The sequence below is a fragment of the Catharus ustulatus genome, chromosome 10 (genome assembly GCF_009819885.2).
Source record: "Catharus ustulatus isolate bCatUst1 chromosome 10, bCatUst1.pri.v2, whole genome shotgun sequence".
Taxonomy (NCBI): domain Eukaryota; kingdom Metazoa; phylum Chordata; class Aves; order Passeriformes; family Turdidae; genus Catharus; species Catharus ustulatus.
Window position 1 is genome coordinate 2,334,156 of NC_046230.1, and position 17,499 is coordinate 2,351,654.

Here is a 17,499-nt window from a genome sequence, read left to right on the forward strand (position 1 = left end):
CGCGGAGCCGCGTTCCTCGCCTAGCCGGTGCCCGTCACTGGGCGCGCTACGGCGCTCCCGGGCGCAGAGCGGATCCAAAAGCGCCGACAGGCACCGGGACCCGAAGGAGCACGGGCAGAGCCGGTCCCCCAGGAGGCAGCCGGGGGTGCAGCCCGGCAGGGTCCGGTGCCGGCCGCGCTCCCCGCGCTCTGCACCGCCGCCAGCCCCCGCAGCTGCACGGGGCTCCCGCCGGCAGCCGGGTCACGTGTGCGGGCCGTAATCCCGGCGAGGGGGTGTCGTTACCGGGGAAGGGGGCGGCGGGAGGAGGGGCTGCCGCCGATGAGGGCTGAAGCCGGGAGCGCGGCCGGCTGCGGGCGCCGGAGCCGCGGGCGCCGCTGCGGGCGAGGCGGGGGCTGCGGCCGCGGCCATGGCCTGGCCCTGTATCAGCCGGGTGTGCTGCTTGGCCCGCTTCTGGAGCCAGCTGGACAAGTCCGATCTCTCCGTGCCGCTCACCATCCACAACTACTCGGACATCGAGGAGCAGGAGGACGGGCCGCCCCAGCGCGGCGGGCCGCCTCCGCGGGGCAGCGCTCGCCCGCCCGCCCCGGCGCGCCGCCCGCGGGACCCCGCCGCCGGGAAGCCGAGCAGCCGCAGGAAGAGCCGGGCGGCCGCCGCCGAAGAGCCCTTCACGGCGGAGACCCAGTACCGGCGGGACTTCAGAGCGTGGCCCCTCCCGAGGAGGGACGACTTCCCCTGGGTCAGCGCCAGTAGCGGCGGCGGCGGCGGCGGGAGGGACGGGGCCGCCCCCCAGCCCGCCCCGGGACGCGCCGCCTGCGCCCTGCCCGGCGGCGGCGGGAGACCGCCGGTCGACGGCCCCGAGCAGCTCCGGCCGCGCTCGCAGGCGGACGGCGGCCACACCACCTCCTACAGGTAACCGGGCCCGGCGATCTCCCCGCTCCGCCCCGAGCCGGGGCTGCTCCTGCCGCGGGCGGGGGACGCTCCTCCGCAGCGCGGGGCGGGGATGCCGGCGGGCGGCCGCGGCGCGGGGGAGCCGCCACCGAGGGGAGGGGCACGGGGACTGCCGGCTCGCCGGCGGGCTCAGCCTTTCGCCGAAGCCGCTTTTGCTTTTGGAAGTGCGGTCTTTCAAAGTCTCTTATGCCCCGGGCGGGTGCCTGGCCCCGGCGGCCCCTGTGCGTGCCGGGGCAGCGGAGCCAGCCTCAGTGCGCACCACTGCCAGCCCCGCGCTCGGGAGAAGAGGGACACGCCGGGGTGGGATCCATGATGCCAGCCCTGGCGCAGCAGCGCTTTAGCCACCCGCTGCCCGGAGACACGGCACCTCCGACAGCCGGAGCTGCCCGCGTCCCGTCCATGCCCAACAGCCGTATCCCTTAGTGCCATCATCGTTTTCCCTTTAAAACTCCTGGAATGCGACATTCAAGGCGAGATAAATTACAGCCTTAAGAGATTAGTCAGACAAGAAGACATTTGCAGGATATATCCACTGTGTCATCTAGTGGGCAATGGAAAAAATTGTCACAAAAATTGTCACTTGTCTCAGAGGCATTAAAAATCATTATCTTAATAATGTCTTCCTTTCCCTCTGAACAGTATGACCGATTACAGATGCTTATTTTCTGGAACAAGCAGTCAGGTGGGATGCACCTAAATCCAACTTTTGTTCTTACTGACATCCTTCATGGGAGGAGAGCTCCATGGGATTTCAGCTCCTACCATGCTGCTGTTGAATATTGTATCAGTTTCGTGTTGTTACCACATGCTCCCTCATAATGATGTTTGGCAGATTTTAATATACGTATGAGGTATACTAATAGAGTAATTATTTTTATTCTAACTGATTCACAGGTATTTAGGCACTTATTACCTGTTATTATCTACCTAGGAGACATTTCTCTTCATCACTGCAATTCATTAGATTATTTATCACAGTGCTTTTAAGACAAACTGGGGGCCTCGGGGAGGATTATCAGCCTGCACAGCAGTATTGCTTATCCCACTCCTCCTGCACAGGCAGCTATGTGCAGTTAACATGCAGACTCTGAAAGGATAACTGCAGTGCTTGAATTTATGTGCTATTTTCTCCTTTGTCACATCTCACAGGACAATCACAGAGTAATTACTGGTTTTGAGGCAAAGCACTTTTCAATTTCAAAGCAGCAAGGAGTTACTTCAGAGAAACGTGTGTAGAACAAGGCTAGCAAGATTAATTTCTCAGAAACACATCCATCTGCACCTTGTTGTTGAAGCCTACCCTCCCTTTTCAGCCTGACTGAGAAGAAGGCTGCATCAGCCTGCATTAGAGCCACAGCTTTCCTATAGCTGTTCAAGTGCTCAGAGTCACTTCTCTCACCTTCCTTCCCTCTGACTTGTCTGTTCTTACACAAGGCTCTCAACTATGGTCATCAAAGAACAAGAAGTTTACAGGTCACAGGACAAAGAACTGGCCGGGGCAACATACCAACATGCACACCAAAACAAATTTTATGAAAAGTAAAACTTCAAGGTAGTTGAGGAACTACTCACAGCTGAAAGAAGGAGCAGTTAGTGACAAGGATGGAGGCATAAGCCACGGCAGCCACCAGAAAAACGTTCTCATAGAAAACCTTTAAAAGCTGTCTGAATGCACAATAAACAACTGATATAAACAGAACTATGTAAGTCAAACAATTTTTGCCTTATTCTAGTAATTCCCATAGTTTCTTTAGATTATCATCTGGTACAACATCATTGCATTTAACTCACTGTACCACTGAGCACACAGGAGTCACAATAAGCAGCAGGAGAAAAGTTCACAATAGCTTCACAGGCTCCAAAAGTATATTTTCATTTAGATTTTTTTTTCTTTTAAAGACTAAGCATGTACTTGGCAGAGTGACACTCACTATTAGTTACATTTGGGGTACTGGGTTTGTATTTGGTAGCTTCAGTGGTGGATGGCATTCCTGAAGTCTGAAGCAGGGAAGGGGTGATCACAGCACACCTGCCTTTGGTAAGCTGAGCACTCACAACCTCCAAGGACATTTCCATGAAAACCACTACAGTTCACTCCTCTCCTCTTACCTTGTTTTCCAGAGGCAGCACTGCTGTCTGCAAACATTGGTCCAATATTCAGGTAGTAGCCAACCAGCACCATTAAGGATTGATATTCTTCATCTTTCTCTGTATCAAAGGTGATGAATACCCCCCTTGTTTATTAAACTGTCCCTTGGTGGCCATACACAGCCCCATTGGGCTCTGGCAATGGGGATCTTCCCACTTCCTGTAGACTGTACTCCCCCAGAAGTGAGAGGGCAGCAGGGCAGTCAGATCACCTGTAGTAGAGGCAGAGCAAGGTGGTTTCTCCTTATCAAGGCTCATTGTGTCCTGAGGAGGAGGTTGGTGAACCCCATGATGTCTTTGGGGAGGTTGGAAAAAGGGAGAGTGTTCTACATGAGAGGCATGCAGACAGGAACCACTGCAGCAGACAGCAGAGGAGCAATGGTATGATAACATGTTTTTTTAAGGCAGCCTCATTGCCTTGCTAGGGAGACCATTAGGGAGATTCCCTTTTTTCTGCTTGCAGGAGTATCAGCCCTTCCTTGTGGGTCAGTCCAGTGAGGACCAGGTTCCCTGCATGGGAACTCTCCCAAGAAATGGGTCATTGGAGTCCTTTGTGCTCCAGGTGCTTCAGCAGGTTCTGTGCACAGCTGGGTCAGGCATGCACCATGAGGCTCTTCCTGGAGGATTGGCTCCTGCGTGTGGGCACTGCTGGCCTGTAGCCTCCACCTGTAGCTTGTGACTGTGTCAGGTCTCAGCAGCTGCCTGGGCTTCTTGCTTAGTGTTCCCAAGACTGTCTTGAACAAGACAATGCAGAAGAGCTGGCATTGATACATGGTCAGTCCATGCTTTTAAAGGCAATAGTGGTTTTCTTGTTTCACTCTGTAAGGTATTGGGATTTCTTTAGGTTTTGTAGTTTGTTTGGTTTTTTTAATTCAGGAATTTTGACTCTGACAGCCTATTGTGTGTGTTTCTGTGAAGCACCTCAGTGTAGTGTTGAGTCCCCTGGAACATTCAGCACCATTTGATGTGCTTTTGTGTATCAGTGCAATGCTCCTGTGAAATTTCATTCTGCACTCTCCTTTAAGCTCAGAAGGAAACAGCTGCACACAAAACTGTACATAGTGAAGCTGGTCAGCATGACCTGGCATTTCCCAGAACAAAATAAACCTCAGGGATCAGTGACTGAGACTGAAGGAATCTGTCTATGGCCAGAATAAAGATGGAGCTGGAGGGGGTTTTGGAAAAATACCTATATTCCTGTGGAAGCAAAGATTTTTTGTAGTTTGAAATAATAACTGAATAAAAGTTGGAAGGACAGCACAACTGCCTGCCCTACAAACCACTGCACTGTGTCCCCAGATCTTTGGGCAGCTTCTGTCTCCCTCCAGTCTCTTAATGTTGGGTGGAGTTCTGCAGGGTCTGAATGAAGTCAAACCAAGTAGGGCTGTATTGTGGGAGCTCAGGCACACAAGGCCAAGGCAAATCAATGCAAGCTGCACTTGAAAGCCTAAAATGGGATGTGTTCCAACTGTCAAAAAGATCCTGGGGACTGCTGCAGCGGGTTGCAGCAGATTACACCTTACTGATGCTGGAAGAGGCAGAAGAAAGTGCTGAGTGGCCTCTCTGCACCTTCCCAAGGGTTTGTCCTTTGGCGTCACGGAAGTGATTTCTCCCTTCAGCAGTAAGTTGCAGGTGCTGTGTACTTTTGGCTTTGGACACAATTAATTGTAGTTCTAGGTCTTGATTGCATTTAGCAGACATTCTAGAAATAGAGAAGTGCTTTACTTAGCTCCCTTAACAGAGGATGAGAGAAGCTGGTGCTGTCAGCAGGTATCTCCACCTGGCTCTGTTCTCTGGATGTCATCTTCTTAACTTGTTAGAAAGCAACAGGGATGACTGCACAGCCTCTCTGCCAGGGCCAGTATTTTTGGGAGGAGAACCCTGTTCAAGGCCCAGCTAGACATCAGTTTTCCCTTCAGTAACCTGCCAGCTTTTGAAAAACACTTCAGGTGTGTAAGTGAAAACATTGCACCAGAGCTGTAAGCAGTTGTTTTGCCTCTTTTCCCCCCACCCATCATCTTTACTTGTACTGGCACTTGGGGAACTGGGAGGTGACTGCAAATTTCTGCATGCACATACAAGACCAGAGCCCAGGCTCTGCAGTTGGGGTTTCCATATTTTGAGCAGGTCTGAGAGTCAAGAGCATCCAACTTGTTTGCACTTGGGAGGCACAGCAGTGAATAAGACCAAACTGAGGCCCTGAGATCAGGAGGGTTTCCTGCTCACCCAGAGTCAGCCATGTTGTTCTGATGAAAATAAACCTCATAAAGAGCTGCAGTAATTAAGAGGAAAGATGCCTGTTGAGCCATTGCTCATGATTTTTGGGAATAGCAAGTGGAAGATACCTCAGTAAACTGAATTCCCACCTTCTTGCACAAATACTCAGAACATTCCATTCCATGACCATGAAGCAGATACTCCCCCACCAGGAGGGATACCACAGAATGAAGAGGAATTATACTTTTCCCCATAACTGGATGCACTCACAGAGAGTGTTACTTGGCTGTCTGTACATTCATCTGCCTTCAAACAGTGCTTATGTAGGAATACAAAGTGAACTGTGGTGACTCCTTCACTTTGAAAGGCATCTTATTGCAACTGTGCAGAAAACAGAGAAAATACCTGCACTTGTGTTCAGCAATGTATGGACCAGGGCACATACCTCAGCCTGCAGGGTTAATAGTACTGTGTATGAGGAGCTCCATCCTTAATCCAGCAAAATCTTTAAAGGCATGCTTATCCTTAATAAATACAGTAAATCTTTTATAATCAAGACTTACAGTTATCTTTACATTCTTAAGTATCTCGCTGCCTGGGGAAATTAATACTCAAGCCCCTGATTTTTATGCTATTTAAGAAGTAAGCTTGCTTGGTGCAGGCTTTGGGCTGGATCCAGAGGATTCACTGTGCACAGCATAGCCTGGCTGGGGCAGAGAGGGATTGGAGGGGCACAGAGGTGTGTGAAGAGAGACAAAATGGGGCTCAAGAGAAGGTGTCTATTGTGCAAACTATGCTGTAGAACTGAAATGTGGGATTCAAAGGCGTTCCTTAAAGTGGGAGGAACTTCCTCCACTCCAAGTCCGCTTGGCCATAGGTTAGAGTGGAAGAATGGAAAGTGGGTGAATGGCAGAAGTCAAGACCCTCAGACCTACCCACACATCCCCAGTCACATATTTCTGATAAAAGGGAAGCAGCAGCCTGTTCTGTCACACCAATATAAGTGTTTCTTCCTTGGGCATCTGTCTTGTGAGCAAAGCAAGCCTCTAAAACTCACCCTAAGATAATAGTTTGAGTCTTAGGGTTTTTGTATTGTACTTTCATTCAAGTCTTGCTGTTGCTTCCTTCTTGTGACTTATGAACAGCTCCAGGTACTGCCGACCTTACTGGAGGTGAGAGTTGAGACAGGAAAATCCAGGTGGCTTCTGCTTTCCTCTTCTGTAATTCCTGTGTGCTAGTCTCTTTATCTTTGTGCTATGTCTTTTCTCTACCCCTCTGTTTTTTCCCCCTCCTTCAATCTTTCCTTTTCCCATTTCTGTCATCATGCTGGGTTCTTTGGCAGGATAGGAGAATGGGCACAATCTGCTCGTGTGTCCAGGGGTTGGAAGGGCACCCCACTGGTGTCTGACACGACTCAGAGGAGAAGCAGTTTAATGGCTCCATTATCCAGGAGGGCTCCTGACTTTGTCATGCAGAGTCTCACTGTGACCATGACTTGTAACATTTGCAGTCCTCCATTTACCAGGAGACATCATAGCACCCTCCCTGACCTTTGGAGGTCTTTGCCAACAAGTGGACTTATCCTGTCCCTTGGGAGAGCACTGCTGGCCACCCAGCCCTGCCTGGGCAAACAAGATGCATGGCCCTGACAATAGCCTGTGAAGAGTTGTGTTGCAAACAGGGAGACATTTCACACCACACACCTGCCAAAACCTCTTCCACACCAGTCTGGCTTCCCCAGGGGACGTCTAGAGTAGTTTGTACTTTCAGAAGAAAATAATAGGCACCCCAAGCTGTGCACACAAGTTTCCTTCTAAAGGGAGATTTGGAAGAATGTTCATTATGCTGTTTAATTCTCACTGGTGTGCTGGGTGTGAGAAGGAAGAGGGCAGAAGTATGAACACAGACTAGGTCAGGCAGCATAGCTTTCAGTTATGAGCCTTTTTCTCCAGTTCTTAAATAAGAAATGTTATGCAGTGGCTCAGAACCACCTCTGATAATTAATCATGTGAAGCAAACTGTGACATAAAGGTGAGGTACTAAAATGAATACTGTTCTGGCATTGGTGGTGTATGACTGTCAATGCTGAAGATAAATCTGTATGGAAACAGCAGCACCAGCACTGCAAACAGCACTATTGGGATTCCCACTGTCTGCCTCCCTATGCCTAACAGAAGTGCCCTCCACCTAGGTGAAATTAAAAAGCTTTCTGGGCTAGATTTTCACAAGATCAGTGAAATAGAAAGGATTCTGCAGACAGCTTTCTCTGCAAAGCAGAAAACATTAGCAGAGCACATGAAACAGGGGAAGGGAAGAGCTGAAGGCAGCACATAGGCTGGTCATCGTGCAGTTCGCAGCATCCAGCAGCTTGAGCTGCAGCAGCAGCAGACACTGTGTTTGGAAAGAACAGAAGGATCAATCCCAAAGCCACCATTCCCAAATCATGCCCTGAAGTCTGCAATGCCACTTGATGAATAATGGTAGGGACATCTGTCCTGCCTGGCTCCTGTCTCAGCTGTGTGACAGTGTGGTACAGGCAGTCCTGCTCACCCAAGGGGGGAGGTGGCACATTAACACCAGCTCAGTGAAACAGCTCTCATCAGTGCTGGGCTTCATCACAGCACCCTGATAATTAACAGTCCAGTGCTTTTTTTTGTTTGTTTTCTAGCCTATACATTATTTGTACTCCCACCTGCTCCATCTCTCATCACTACCGACCTCTCTAATCACCAACCAACCAATGGTTGAACTGTCCCAGCAGGCCACAAGCCTTGCTCTCCACGCTGCGCTGAGTCAAACCTCCTGCAGACACATCCCCACACATTACAAAAGAAACTCCTTTTCTTGGACTCCGTTTATCAATTTTGAGAAAAAGCAAAGAAACAGTTGAAAAAGCAGTGATTTATATGATCAAAGCACTGTGGCAACCCACATGCGAAAAGCTACTCTTTAATTCTTCCTAGAGTGAGTTTGAGGTAAAGAAACAGCAGTACACAAAAAGCAGCCCTTTCCTTTTGATCCATAGTGTTTTAAAGCCCGTGTGCTACTCAGGAGGTCTTTCTCTTTCACAACCCCAATGGTTTAGTACTTCAAGTACCACCAGGTCATTTCTATTTATGGAGATCAAAAATCTCACCTCTAGGTTGTAACAGTGGAGGACAAAACAGAACCTAAAGAGAGCCTGGTCACTGAGTTCTGGCCTGGAGGCTCAGGACTTTCCCTCCACTGCAGGTCCTTGCAGTCCCAAAGTAACCTGACAAGTGCTGCTGTCTAGGCACAAGGGGAGGAGGAGAGGTGCAGTGGGAAGGATGAAGATTATTATCTCCAGCAGCAACAGTCAGTCTTGCTTGTTCATCCCCAGCAGCAGCTGGCTGTAACACTCACAGGGTGCAAAGGGGAAGACAGTCACTAATCTTGTCACTTGACATCTTACACTAAGTTACATTAAAAACAGGTCATTCCTCTTCCCCAGGCTTTGATCAGATTGACTCCACTGATGACTCAAGACTCATTTCTAGTCAAGTCACCAGACTGATATTTGCACTCCTGTTCTTTCTGACTCTTGGCTATGCAGCTGGAGATGGGAACATGTCCTGCAAGCTTAGAGGCAGAGCAAATTTAGTGAGCTGCAGTTTCTTGACCAAAGGTTATAATATTTCTTTCTTGTTTTAAGTACCTCAGCTCCCAAAAGGAGCTGAGCTGTGTCTGTTTTGCTCTGCCCTTCACTTTTGGGTCAGAGTTCTGGGTTCCCTCGGAGGAAAATCCCAGTTCCAAGTCAGAAATGCTGTTGTGGTGTGGGCCATGACTGTATCTGCCCTTATGTTTCTGATTCTGTGGGGAGCATTTCCTCAGTGCATGTAGGTACCTCAAAAATAGTTTTGACTATTCAGGCTGAGAGGAGAATGGTTTGACTTCCAGCCAAAATGAGGGTCTTGTGATCTAAAAGAACTGTGTTTGGGGGCATGCCAAATCAGCAAATGATCTGCTATAAAGCATCAAGACAGAGTTGGCTGCTCAGGCAGGCAGCACAGTCATTCATTGAAAGCTGGAGACACACTCCATTGCAGCAGGGAGACCAGTCAGCACAAGGATGAATGGTTAGGAATCAATGCCACCAGCATTCTTGAGGAAATTGGGCTTTATGTGGAGCAGCAGGTTCCAGTTCCTAGAAACTGCGGGGATGTAACTGATGGTTTTATACCATTTTGCTGGTATTTTGCCCAGTAGCTGTGTCCTCCCTCTGGCTGTGCAGCAGAACAGACGTCAGATTTAACTCAGCTTTCATTCACATCTGGGATTCCCTGCTGAAAGGTTGCCTTCTTGGGGCATTGCTTGGCCAAAATCACCTTTCTTCAAAAGTGCAGCCTTATCCTGAGGTGTCACAGGAACGGAGCAGGAATGCCAGCACCAGAGGAGCTGCATGGACACTCACCTGCTGCCTGAGCAGGCCCAGACACCATAGTGTAGAGAAGGCAGAAGGTGGCAGCTCAGAACAGCAAGAACAAACTGATTATAAACAAAATTTGCAATGCACAATGCCCTGACAGGGGCCTGGCTTTGCTTTCCAACAGCAGGAAGTTCTTTCATAGGACATTATCCATAATATACTAAAAGGATCAAGTCCAAACGACACATTCTACAATAATACTCCACACTTATGCACTTTAAGTTAGATATTTAAAAGAGGAATTTGCAGCTATTATAAATGTAGCAAATAGCATGCTTGGGAAAATGAAACTCAGAAGGGCTGTGATCAAAGATAAGCTTGACACATTAAAACAAAACTGAGTCTTACCCCTTGATCCTGTGTATAAGCAGATAGTAAAATGTGGTTATTGAACCATGCCAGGGTATGAAAATAAGATTGTCATATCTCGGTTAGTCACCTCTCTTTTTGCTTCAGAAGCTGCCTGAATTGGTTGCCAGAGATACACACACAAACAGTGCAGACTTCTGTCTTTCTCTGAGCAACAAGATAGCTCTGTTGGCTGCTGCTGCAGCATCCAGAAAGTCTTAGTGGCAAGGGCATTAGTGAGGCCTGTTGGTGATAAGGGGTGCAGAGGAGCGGAGGGAAAGCTGCAGAAGGGAGCTGGCAGCTGAACTAAGCAGACCCTGCAATGCTGTTCTTTGGTGCTGCCCCTTTGTCAGTGAAGTCTCTGCTCCCATTTCTCAGATGACCCTTGGCTGACATCCTTGGAGCAGCAAAGCATTCTCAGGCATTATCATGCAGATTTAAAGCACTTTCCCCCATCTGAAGGAAAATCATCAGCGTAAGCATCTGCCAGCTGAGACGGGTGTCTCCCTTTGGATGCATTTCAGACTGAGCTGCCACAGCTGTGCAGCACAGCACACACTGGCAAACACACCTGCTGCTGAGAGCCACAGCCAAGTGTGGCAACATCAGCAGGCTCTTGGCATGTGTGAGGGCCACACACCAGACCAAGGTGCCTTACAGTGTAAGTGGCCAGCGTGCCAATGTTTTACACTGTAAGTGATCAGTGGGCTAGCATGCAAAAAGTCATCCTGACTACTTCTTATCCAGGAAAGAAGCATCAATGACCTCCAGGAGAGAGCATATTTTGTAGGAAAAAAAGAAGAGTTAAAGTGAGGGAATCCAGCTAGCCCAGTCTGTGGCCTGTTCCATCTTTCAGTCTGGGCTTTCTGAGAGAAACAGGCTGCTAGGCTCAGTTCTTTTGTTCTTGATATGCCTCAGACAAGATCAACCTTGCCAGCTGATTGTAACCTACCTTGCCTTCTGGTTTTGCAACCACTCTGAGCAGAAGTACCCTGTGAGAATGTTGTCTTTTACAAGTTCTTCTGTCTTGACAATCTCATTTCAGACAAGAGTACCGCCCATGGACTGGAGCAAAACCATCCAAGCCTATAAAGTCAAAACAAGGCTTCATTATCCCAGAAGACCATTTTGTTCAAGAGACAAGCTACAAGGCAGACTTTAAGGTAATTAGCAGTTTTTAAAAATCCTCAAGTCAGTGCGAATAATGCCCAAAATACTCATCAGGAACTCCTTGTATTTGATTGCTGTGGTGCATGTAGGATAAAGCCACATCCTCGTTGACAACTGTTTTGTCGCTGCCCAATATAGGTAATGTGGCCATCCCTTGCCTTCAGAAAGGCATGCTAGACAATCATAATTCAACCTGAGACAAAGATTTTAAACTGCGTGACAGAAGGTTCAAGATTTAGAATTCCCTCAGTTGAATGCCTTATGTACAAGGTGTGTGCCATCACCTCTGTGTGTTAGGTGCCACTAACACCTTCTGCACCAACTTGAAGCAGTCAGTGTGGACTAGCACTAGGGTTACAGAGTGAGATTCAGCCTTTGGGCACAGGTCTTTGCCTGGGAATCTTTGCAGATTGCTGCCTAAGGAACAGCACCTGCCCAGACAGCACAAAACTCCCCCTTGCTGGTGTGGGCAGAAGCTGCCTCACTATGAATGCCAAAGAGGACGCAGCTGTGATGAACAGCCAAGCTGCACAGCTCTGAGCCTTCTTTGGGATTTTCCTGTGAGTCTGTACAATTTTTTCTGTGAGTTTCTCTACACCAGCAAAGATAATTTTCTTGTTGTGAAATACATGTGCTACTGAAAATCCTATAAGGAAACATTCTGTGCTCAGCATTTTCCCTGACAGGGGCCCCCACACTCCTCATTCCCAGAAGAAAGGAAAGTGCACACTGACAAGGCTCTGTTTTAGCTGCGTTTTGTATTAGACCACCAAAGTGAACAGCACCTCCCAGCCAACCCCAGGAATTGTTCACAGGCTGCACTGAATGACTCAGAACGCAGAGCCAGGGCTGGGGCTGAACTCCCCAGCCGCAGAGTGCCGTGCCAGTGGAGGTAACAGCAGCTACTCCAGGGCCACATGTGAAAAGTAAATCTTTGCCTTGGAGGGGACAAGGAAGAAGTGTTTAATCAGCAGACAGTCAAGTGCCTCCTCCGCAGAGGATTGCTGGCACACTGCTGCGACAAGGCTCACGATGGCTATAGCCAGCTCTGCTGAAAGTGGGACAGTGACCTCAGGCAAAACTGAATTTGCAAACCTCACCAAAACTTCCTCCTTGCTCTGAATAGTCTGGGCTGTTTACTGAGGTGCAATGAGCAAGTGAGCAACCTTGCATTTAACCCTTAAACCTTATATTTGGCCCTTGTTAATTTAATTTTGCATTTTGACTCTAGGCAGTCAAAATATAGTGTTTTCCAATTTGCCAGATAGGATGCAATGAAAGGGGTCCTGGAAAAATCCCTCAAGGTCCCTATCTCAGTTCTTGAGGAAGGGAAAGAGAAGACTGAAATCCTAGACACAAACACATGCTACCAAGGACACTGACTGCACTCTGAACCATACAAGCAAAGGTCCCATGTCCTGGAGCCCCAGGGCATCATCACAATCTCTCCAACAGACAGCATGGCAAAGGTGTAGTCAGGAATGAAGAATGGTGCCAAGGAGCCACCAGTCCAAAGAGAAGTGAGACTCTCCCTGGCCTTTAGGACTTCCCCTCTTACCTGAAACCCCTGGCTTTGCCAGACATGTGGGAATCAGGTTTATGGTATGTCCTGACAACCTGCATGTCAGCCTCAGACTGCTGGTTCTCCCCAGCCACTGAGCTGTGCATATGCTGTTTGTGACATCTCACTTTTTCCTTAGCGTGTCAGATGCATCCCCAGAGGAATAGAAAAATCAGAGCAATGAGACAACATCAACCAGAGATCAATAGCTTTCCCTGTTTTCCTATACTCTCTTTGCCTGTAGTTTTGCATTTTTCTCTGCTTGTATGGTGCCATCAGCATACCCAGCAGAGCTTTCAACCCTTTCATGTTTTATGGCCAGATTCACCCTGAGTCCTGGGCTGGATGCACATCTACAGCCAGTCCTATATAAAATCCTTTGAGTTTTCAGCATTCAGGATGACAGAAGCATCCAGGTGTCCTTCATGCTTCAGTACATCTGCAGGGGTTACATATTGCACAAAATTCTGATTCCACAGACATCAGAGAAAGCAATCATTGTTATCTCTGCCTTTCTTTCAGGCATGAGAAGTTGACATCCTTATCCAAGTCCTTGCAGTCTAAAAGCCTGGCATGTCCAGTAAGCAGTTTTTCTCCTTTGGGTCCTCCAGGTCTGCATCTTTATTCACAGCAGACAGATTGTGGCCCCCTAAAGCATTACAATGGAACATTTTGTTGGAGCCTGGATGGCATTCTACAAAAGTTTAAAGACCAGACACTCATTCCTGTAATTCCTCTCACTTAAATCCAGCACCCATCCAGCAGTGAATTTGTTGTGATGCTTGTAGAGTATTTTTCAGCAGGGCTTTGTGAAGAGGCAGCTCTTCATCTTGCAGAGGCTGGGTCCAGCCAAGGCCTGCCCAGCCATGGTTATCCCCATCACACCACATATCTCAAGGTCCAAGGGCTGGGTTACAACCAAGGCCCTCCTTGCTGGCCCAGCATCACACCTGCCCTCGAATGACCCTGGACAGCAAGGCCAATCTCACTGATGCCCAGCCACGGGCCAACACCTGGGGAGTGGTTACAGGGAGAGCAGATAGATCCTCACAACACCCCAGGCCCCTCAAACTGTCTAGACTGTTGTATCCTGTGTCACACTAATGCTTTCTCCCTTCCTCACCCCACTAGATCCCAGACGTGAAGACCAGGTTCTCCCCCAACCCTTCTGCTGTTTTCCAGGCGCCATCACGGATCCTCAACGTGTGAACCTGGACCCTCCTTACACCCAGGCAGCTTAAAGGCAGAGTTTCTGTTAAGATGTACCACTATGCAATTTTCATGAGGAGTGTTAAGATCAAAGAACCGGTGTTATCAAAAGCAGCTCCAGTGATTAATGATATGCACACACACTTTCTGTTAACACAACAAACCGCAAAGCGCTTGGTTCAGAACTGGCAAACACGCTGCGAGGAGTGACCTAGTTTTTCACAGGAGCAGGTTCATTGCTATGCCAGCTGGCGTCACATTAGGAGATTGACTTTGGGCAGGATTGCAGGCAACGTCCCTACTCGGAAATACATAGGGTAGGAGGGAATACAGTTGCAAGCAGGATGGATAATTAAAACCCACACCAGATTTATTTAGCAACACCCTCTAAAAAGGCCACTGAAAGACAGGGAGTAGTCTGGCTGACTTCTGAGCTTCCTGAGGGGTTTTGGGGGTAGGACCTCAAATGGCATCACCAGAGCACAGCTTCAAAGGGGCTGGTCTGAACCTCCCGAGTTGTTTTAGAAGCTGGAGGAAGCTGATGTCACTGAACTCTGAAATAAATCAGGCACATGACTTGGGCCTTTAAGGCTGGGAAGCTGGATATTTCCAAAGTGGGTGAGCTGATGCAGGAGCAGGAGAGGACTGAAGTCCAGGAGACAGCCCTGATAGCAGTGCACCAGACTGCTTTAGAGTGGAGTGCATGGATACAGCCAGGCACCCACCAGACTCCTCCAGAGGATCTAAGATACTTATGTAATTTGTATAGCTGTTAGGGTGACTGTAAATATTGTACATGGATTTTACCTGAAGCAATTTGTGATCCTTTAATGAAAAGGATATGCTTATACTTTTAATAAATGTTAACTCTTTGCATATGCAAGGTGGAAAATATTGCCTTGAAATTCCTAAATTATCGCCTGTATATTGGTAATGCTAATGCTAGGAGCAACCACAAGCGAATGTCACTTAGAAATTCTTCTTTAAAAAAATGTAATGTAGAATGTAAGCCATCTGTCATTTTTAAGATAGGCTGTTTCAAGTGTCATTGTTCTGAAGCTGATTTTTTTAGACTGCTGTGCATTTAACTTTTGCTGAGGTACATGTGTTCTAAGAAACATTTTTTTAGCCTTTGTTCATTGAGACTTTACAATTTCTATTTCGATAACTTATGCAATATAGTCTACTCCTTATTTAATGGATTTACTGATTATTTTGGGGGAAAAAAATTGAAAAACTTTTACTTTGTGTTTGCAACACATGTCCAGAACAAAGGGAAACTATCCTCAGACTTGAACAGTGATCAGCTATTCATTCATCTGTAATGAAACAGACTTTTAACACAGGAGGATTTTTTCTTAACCTTCTTACTAGCTGAAGTCTAAGGCAAATTTAATGAATTTGGGGGATTCTGCAAAAACGTATGCATTGCTGATAATTCCCATAAGAACAATTTTTGAGCTGTTGGCATGAGAATTGTACTTGCAATACATGCAGACAGCAGCTTCTCACTGCATTGTGTGAGAATTTAATGGTGCCATCCCTGTTCACTGTAGTGGGACTGAACACAACCACCAGAATAGGGAACTCCTGCAGTAGGCTACATGTGGCTGGGAGAAGGGATGGCTCTTCCCACACTCATCCTTGGAGAAACCTTCAGTAATCCCAGTGCTTGACAAAATAATTTTTCAGGAAATTCATTTTTCAGGAAATTCATTTGAAGCATTCAAACTGTGCTAAAAGTTTTGCATGTTAGATGTTTCTAAGAATTCAATCTGCTTGTTTAATCTCTTTATAATGTTTTTAACAGTTTTGTTCAAACAATTTAAGTTCATTTCAATCCTGGACTTTATTAACAGCAAAGGAAAAAAAAGTAAAAAGGAAATGTGTATTATCTCTTCTTAATTGACTGTATTTCTTTTTAAAAATGACCCAGGTTTAAACAAATTGGTAATATAATAAGATTGTATTTTATCAAATGGACTGGATTTAATTTAATAAATTAAAATGTATTTTGGCTATTGGTTCTCTTTCATATTTTTTGTTGTTGTTGTAAAATACAACCCTCAAGTATTCAGCCTTGCAGTACAATTTGTCACTGCATGACAGCAGAGCATACTGGACATCAGGCAGGGCATCAGAGATGCATTCAGAGTCATCAGCAGTCAATTCCTTACTGCTGGAGCTTTCCCCCAGGCACAGCCCCCAGCAAGGACAGCTTGAAGGCACACTCAGAGCTGTGGCCCAGCTGCATTCCCCATGAAATGCAGAGGTTCAGTCCGCTTTGGTGTAGATGCCATGCTCTGAAGAGCCCTTCCTGCAGTACCCACAGTGTGCCCTGTGAAGTTTCACCTCAGTGTCACTCTGCCATCTCACATAAATCACAGGAAAAGGTGATAGCACTGAATGGTAAGAGACCATTGCTTTACAGTTATTCCCAAGAACATTTTAGTCTGTAAAAGTGCTGAAGATACAACCAACTTTCCTTGACAGTGCAATAGCTCTTCTAGCTATGCCTAAAAGACTTCCAGGAGAAAGCCAAAGGCTCACAAGCTGCTGCTTAATATACATGAGCAATGAACAGAAGGAAAAGTGAGCAGGTACTTACCACTGTAAGGTCCAGGGTGCTGCCACTGGCTGTCAATGCCTGCAACTTACCTGATTTTCTATGAAAAACGCCTGCCTCAGCCAAATTGAAAGGTATCACACCAAGTTCCTCTGAAGAAATCAAATCTACTTGAGTTTTGCAGGCTCCAGGGAGTCGTGATGCCAGGATTGCTTCCAATACTGCTCTCACACTAGTATTTGTCTTCCCAATTGCTCTGGGCCCATGTCCAAGTAAGTCCCTCAAGGTTTTTTGACTGTGAATCACACTGCAAGTAAGGGGTATTTGACACATAAAGAAATGTCCTTTGAAAAGGAAGGGTTTACACCTGTAACTTTAGAATTTACTGCCTATAGGGTGATGCTGAGCCTGCTTGTTTTGTTTAATCCTGCTGACACCTGGCCTGTTGGGATGCTGAAGGTGAGTTTTGTGTCAGGGAGAGGTGAATACCTGCACTGCCACAATGTAAGCTTTGGTGTGGGAAATACACATTGCTCAGTAGAGTTCTTTTTGGGAACTTGCAAAATTCACAAGTGGCACGTTACCGATTTACTTGCTTTCATAAACTGCATGTTTCTCTCTGCATTAATTTCTTTGAGAGTGAACAACCAGATGCAAACCCATCACCTCTACCTTGCTCATACCCATTTCCTCTACCTTGGCCACTGCGGTAATGCCTGATCCTAAGGACCAGCCTGGTTTGCCACAAATGGATTGCTGGTGCCATGCAGCCCAGAAAGGCTGTGTTTACTTCCAGGGCAGGAGGCACTTCTGTGGCATTTAGCAATACCACGTTCTGCAGCGTTTCCAAAAACAACAGCGATAGTTTGTTCAGACACCCACGGC

The 17,499-nt window shown here is 47.5% G+C and overlaps 1 protein-coding gene across 1 annotated transcript; it reads left to right on the forward strand.

Moving 5' to 3' along the window:
* The first annotated feature begins 372 nt into the window (after window positions 1-372).
* Window positions 373-16,065, forward strand: MAP6D1 (MAP6 domain containing 1). The gene is made up of 3 exons (XM_033068800.2): window positions 373-909; window positions 11,154-11,271; window positions 13,971-16,065. The coding sequence occupies exons 1-3, from the start codon at window positions 407-409 to the stop codon at window positions 14,046-14,048; spliced, it is 699 nt and encodes a 232-aa protein (XP_032924691.1). The 5' UTR covers window positions 373-406; the 3' UTR covers window positions 14,049-16,065.
* The last annotated feature ends 1,434 nt before the right edge of the window (window positions 16,066-17,499 follow it).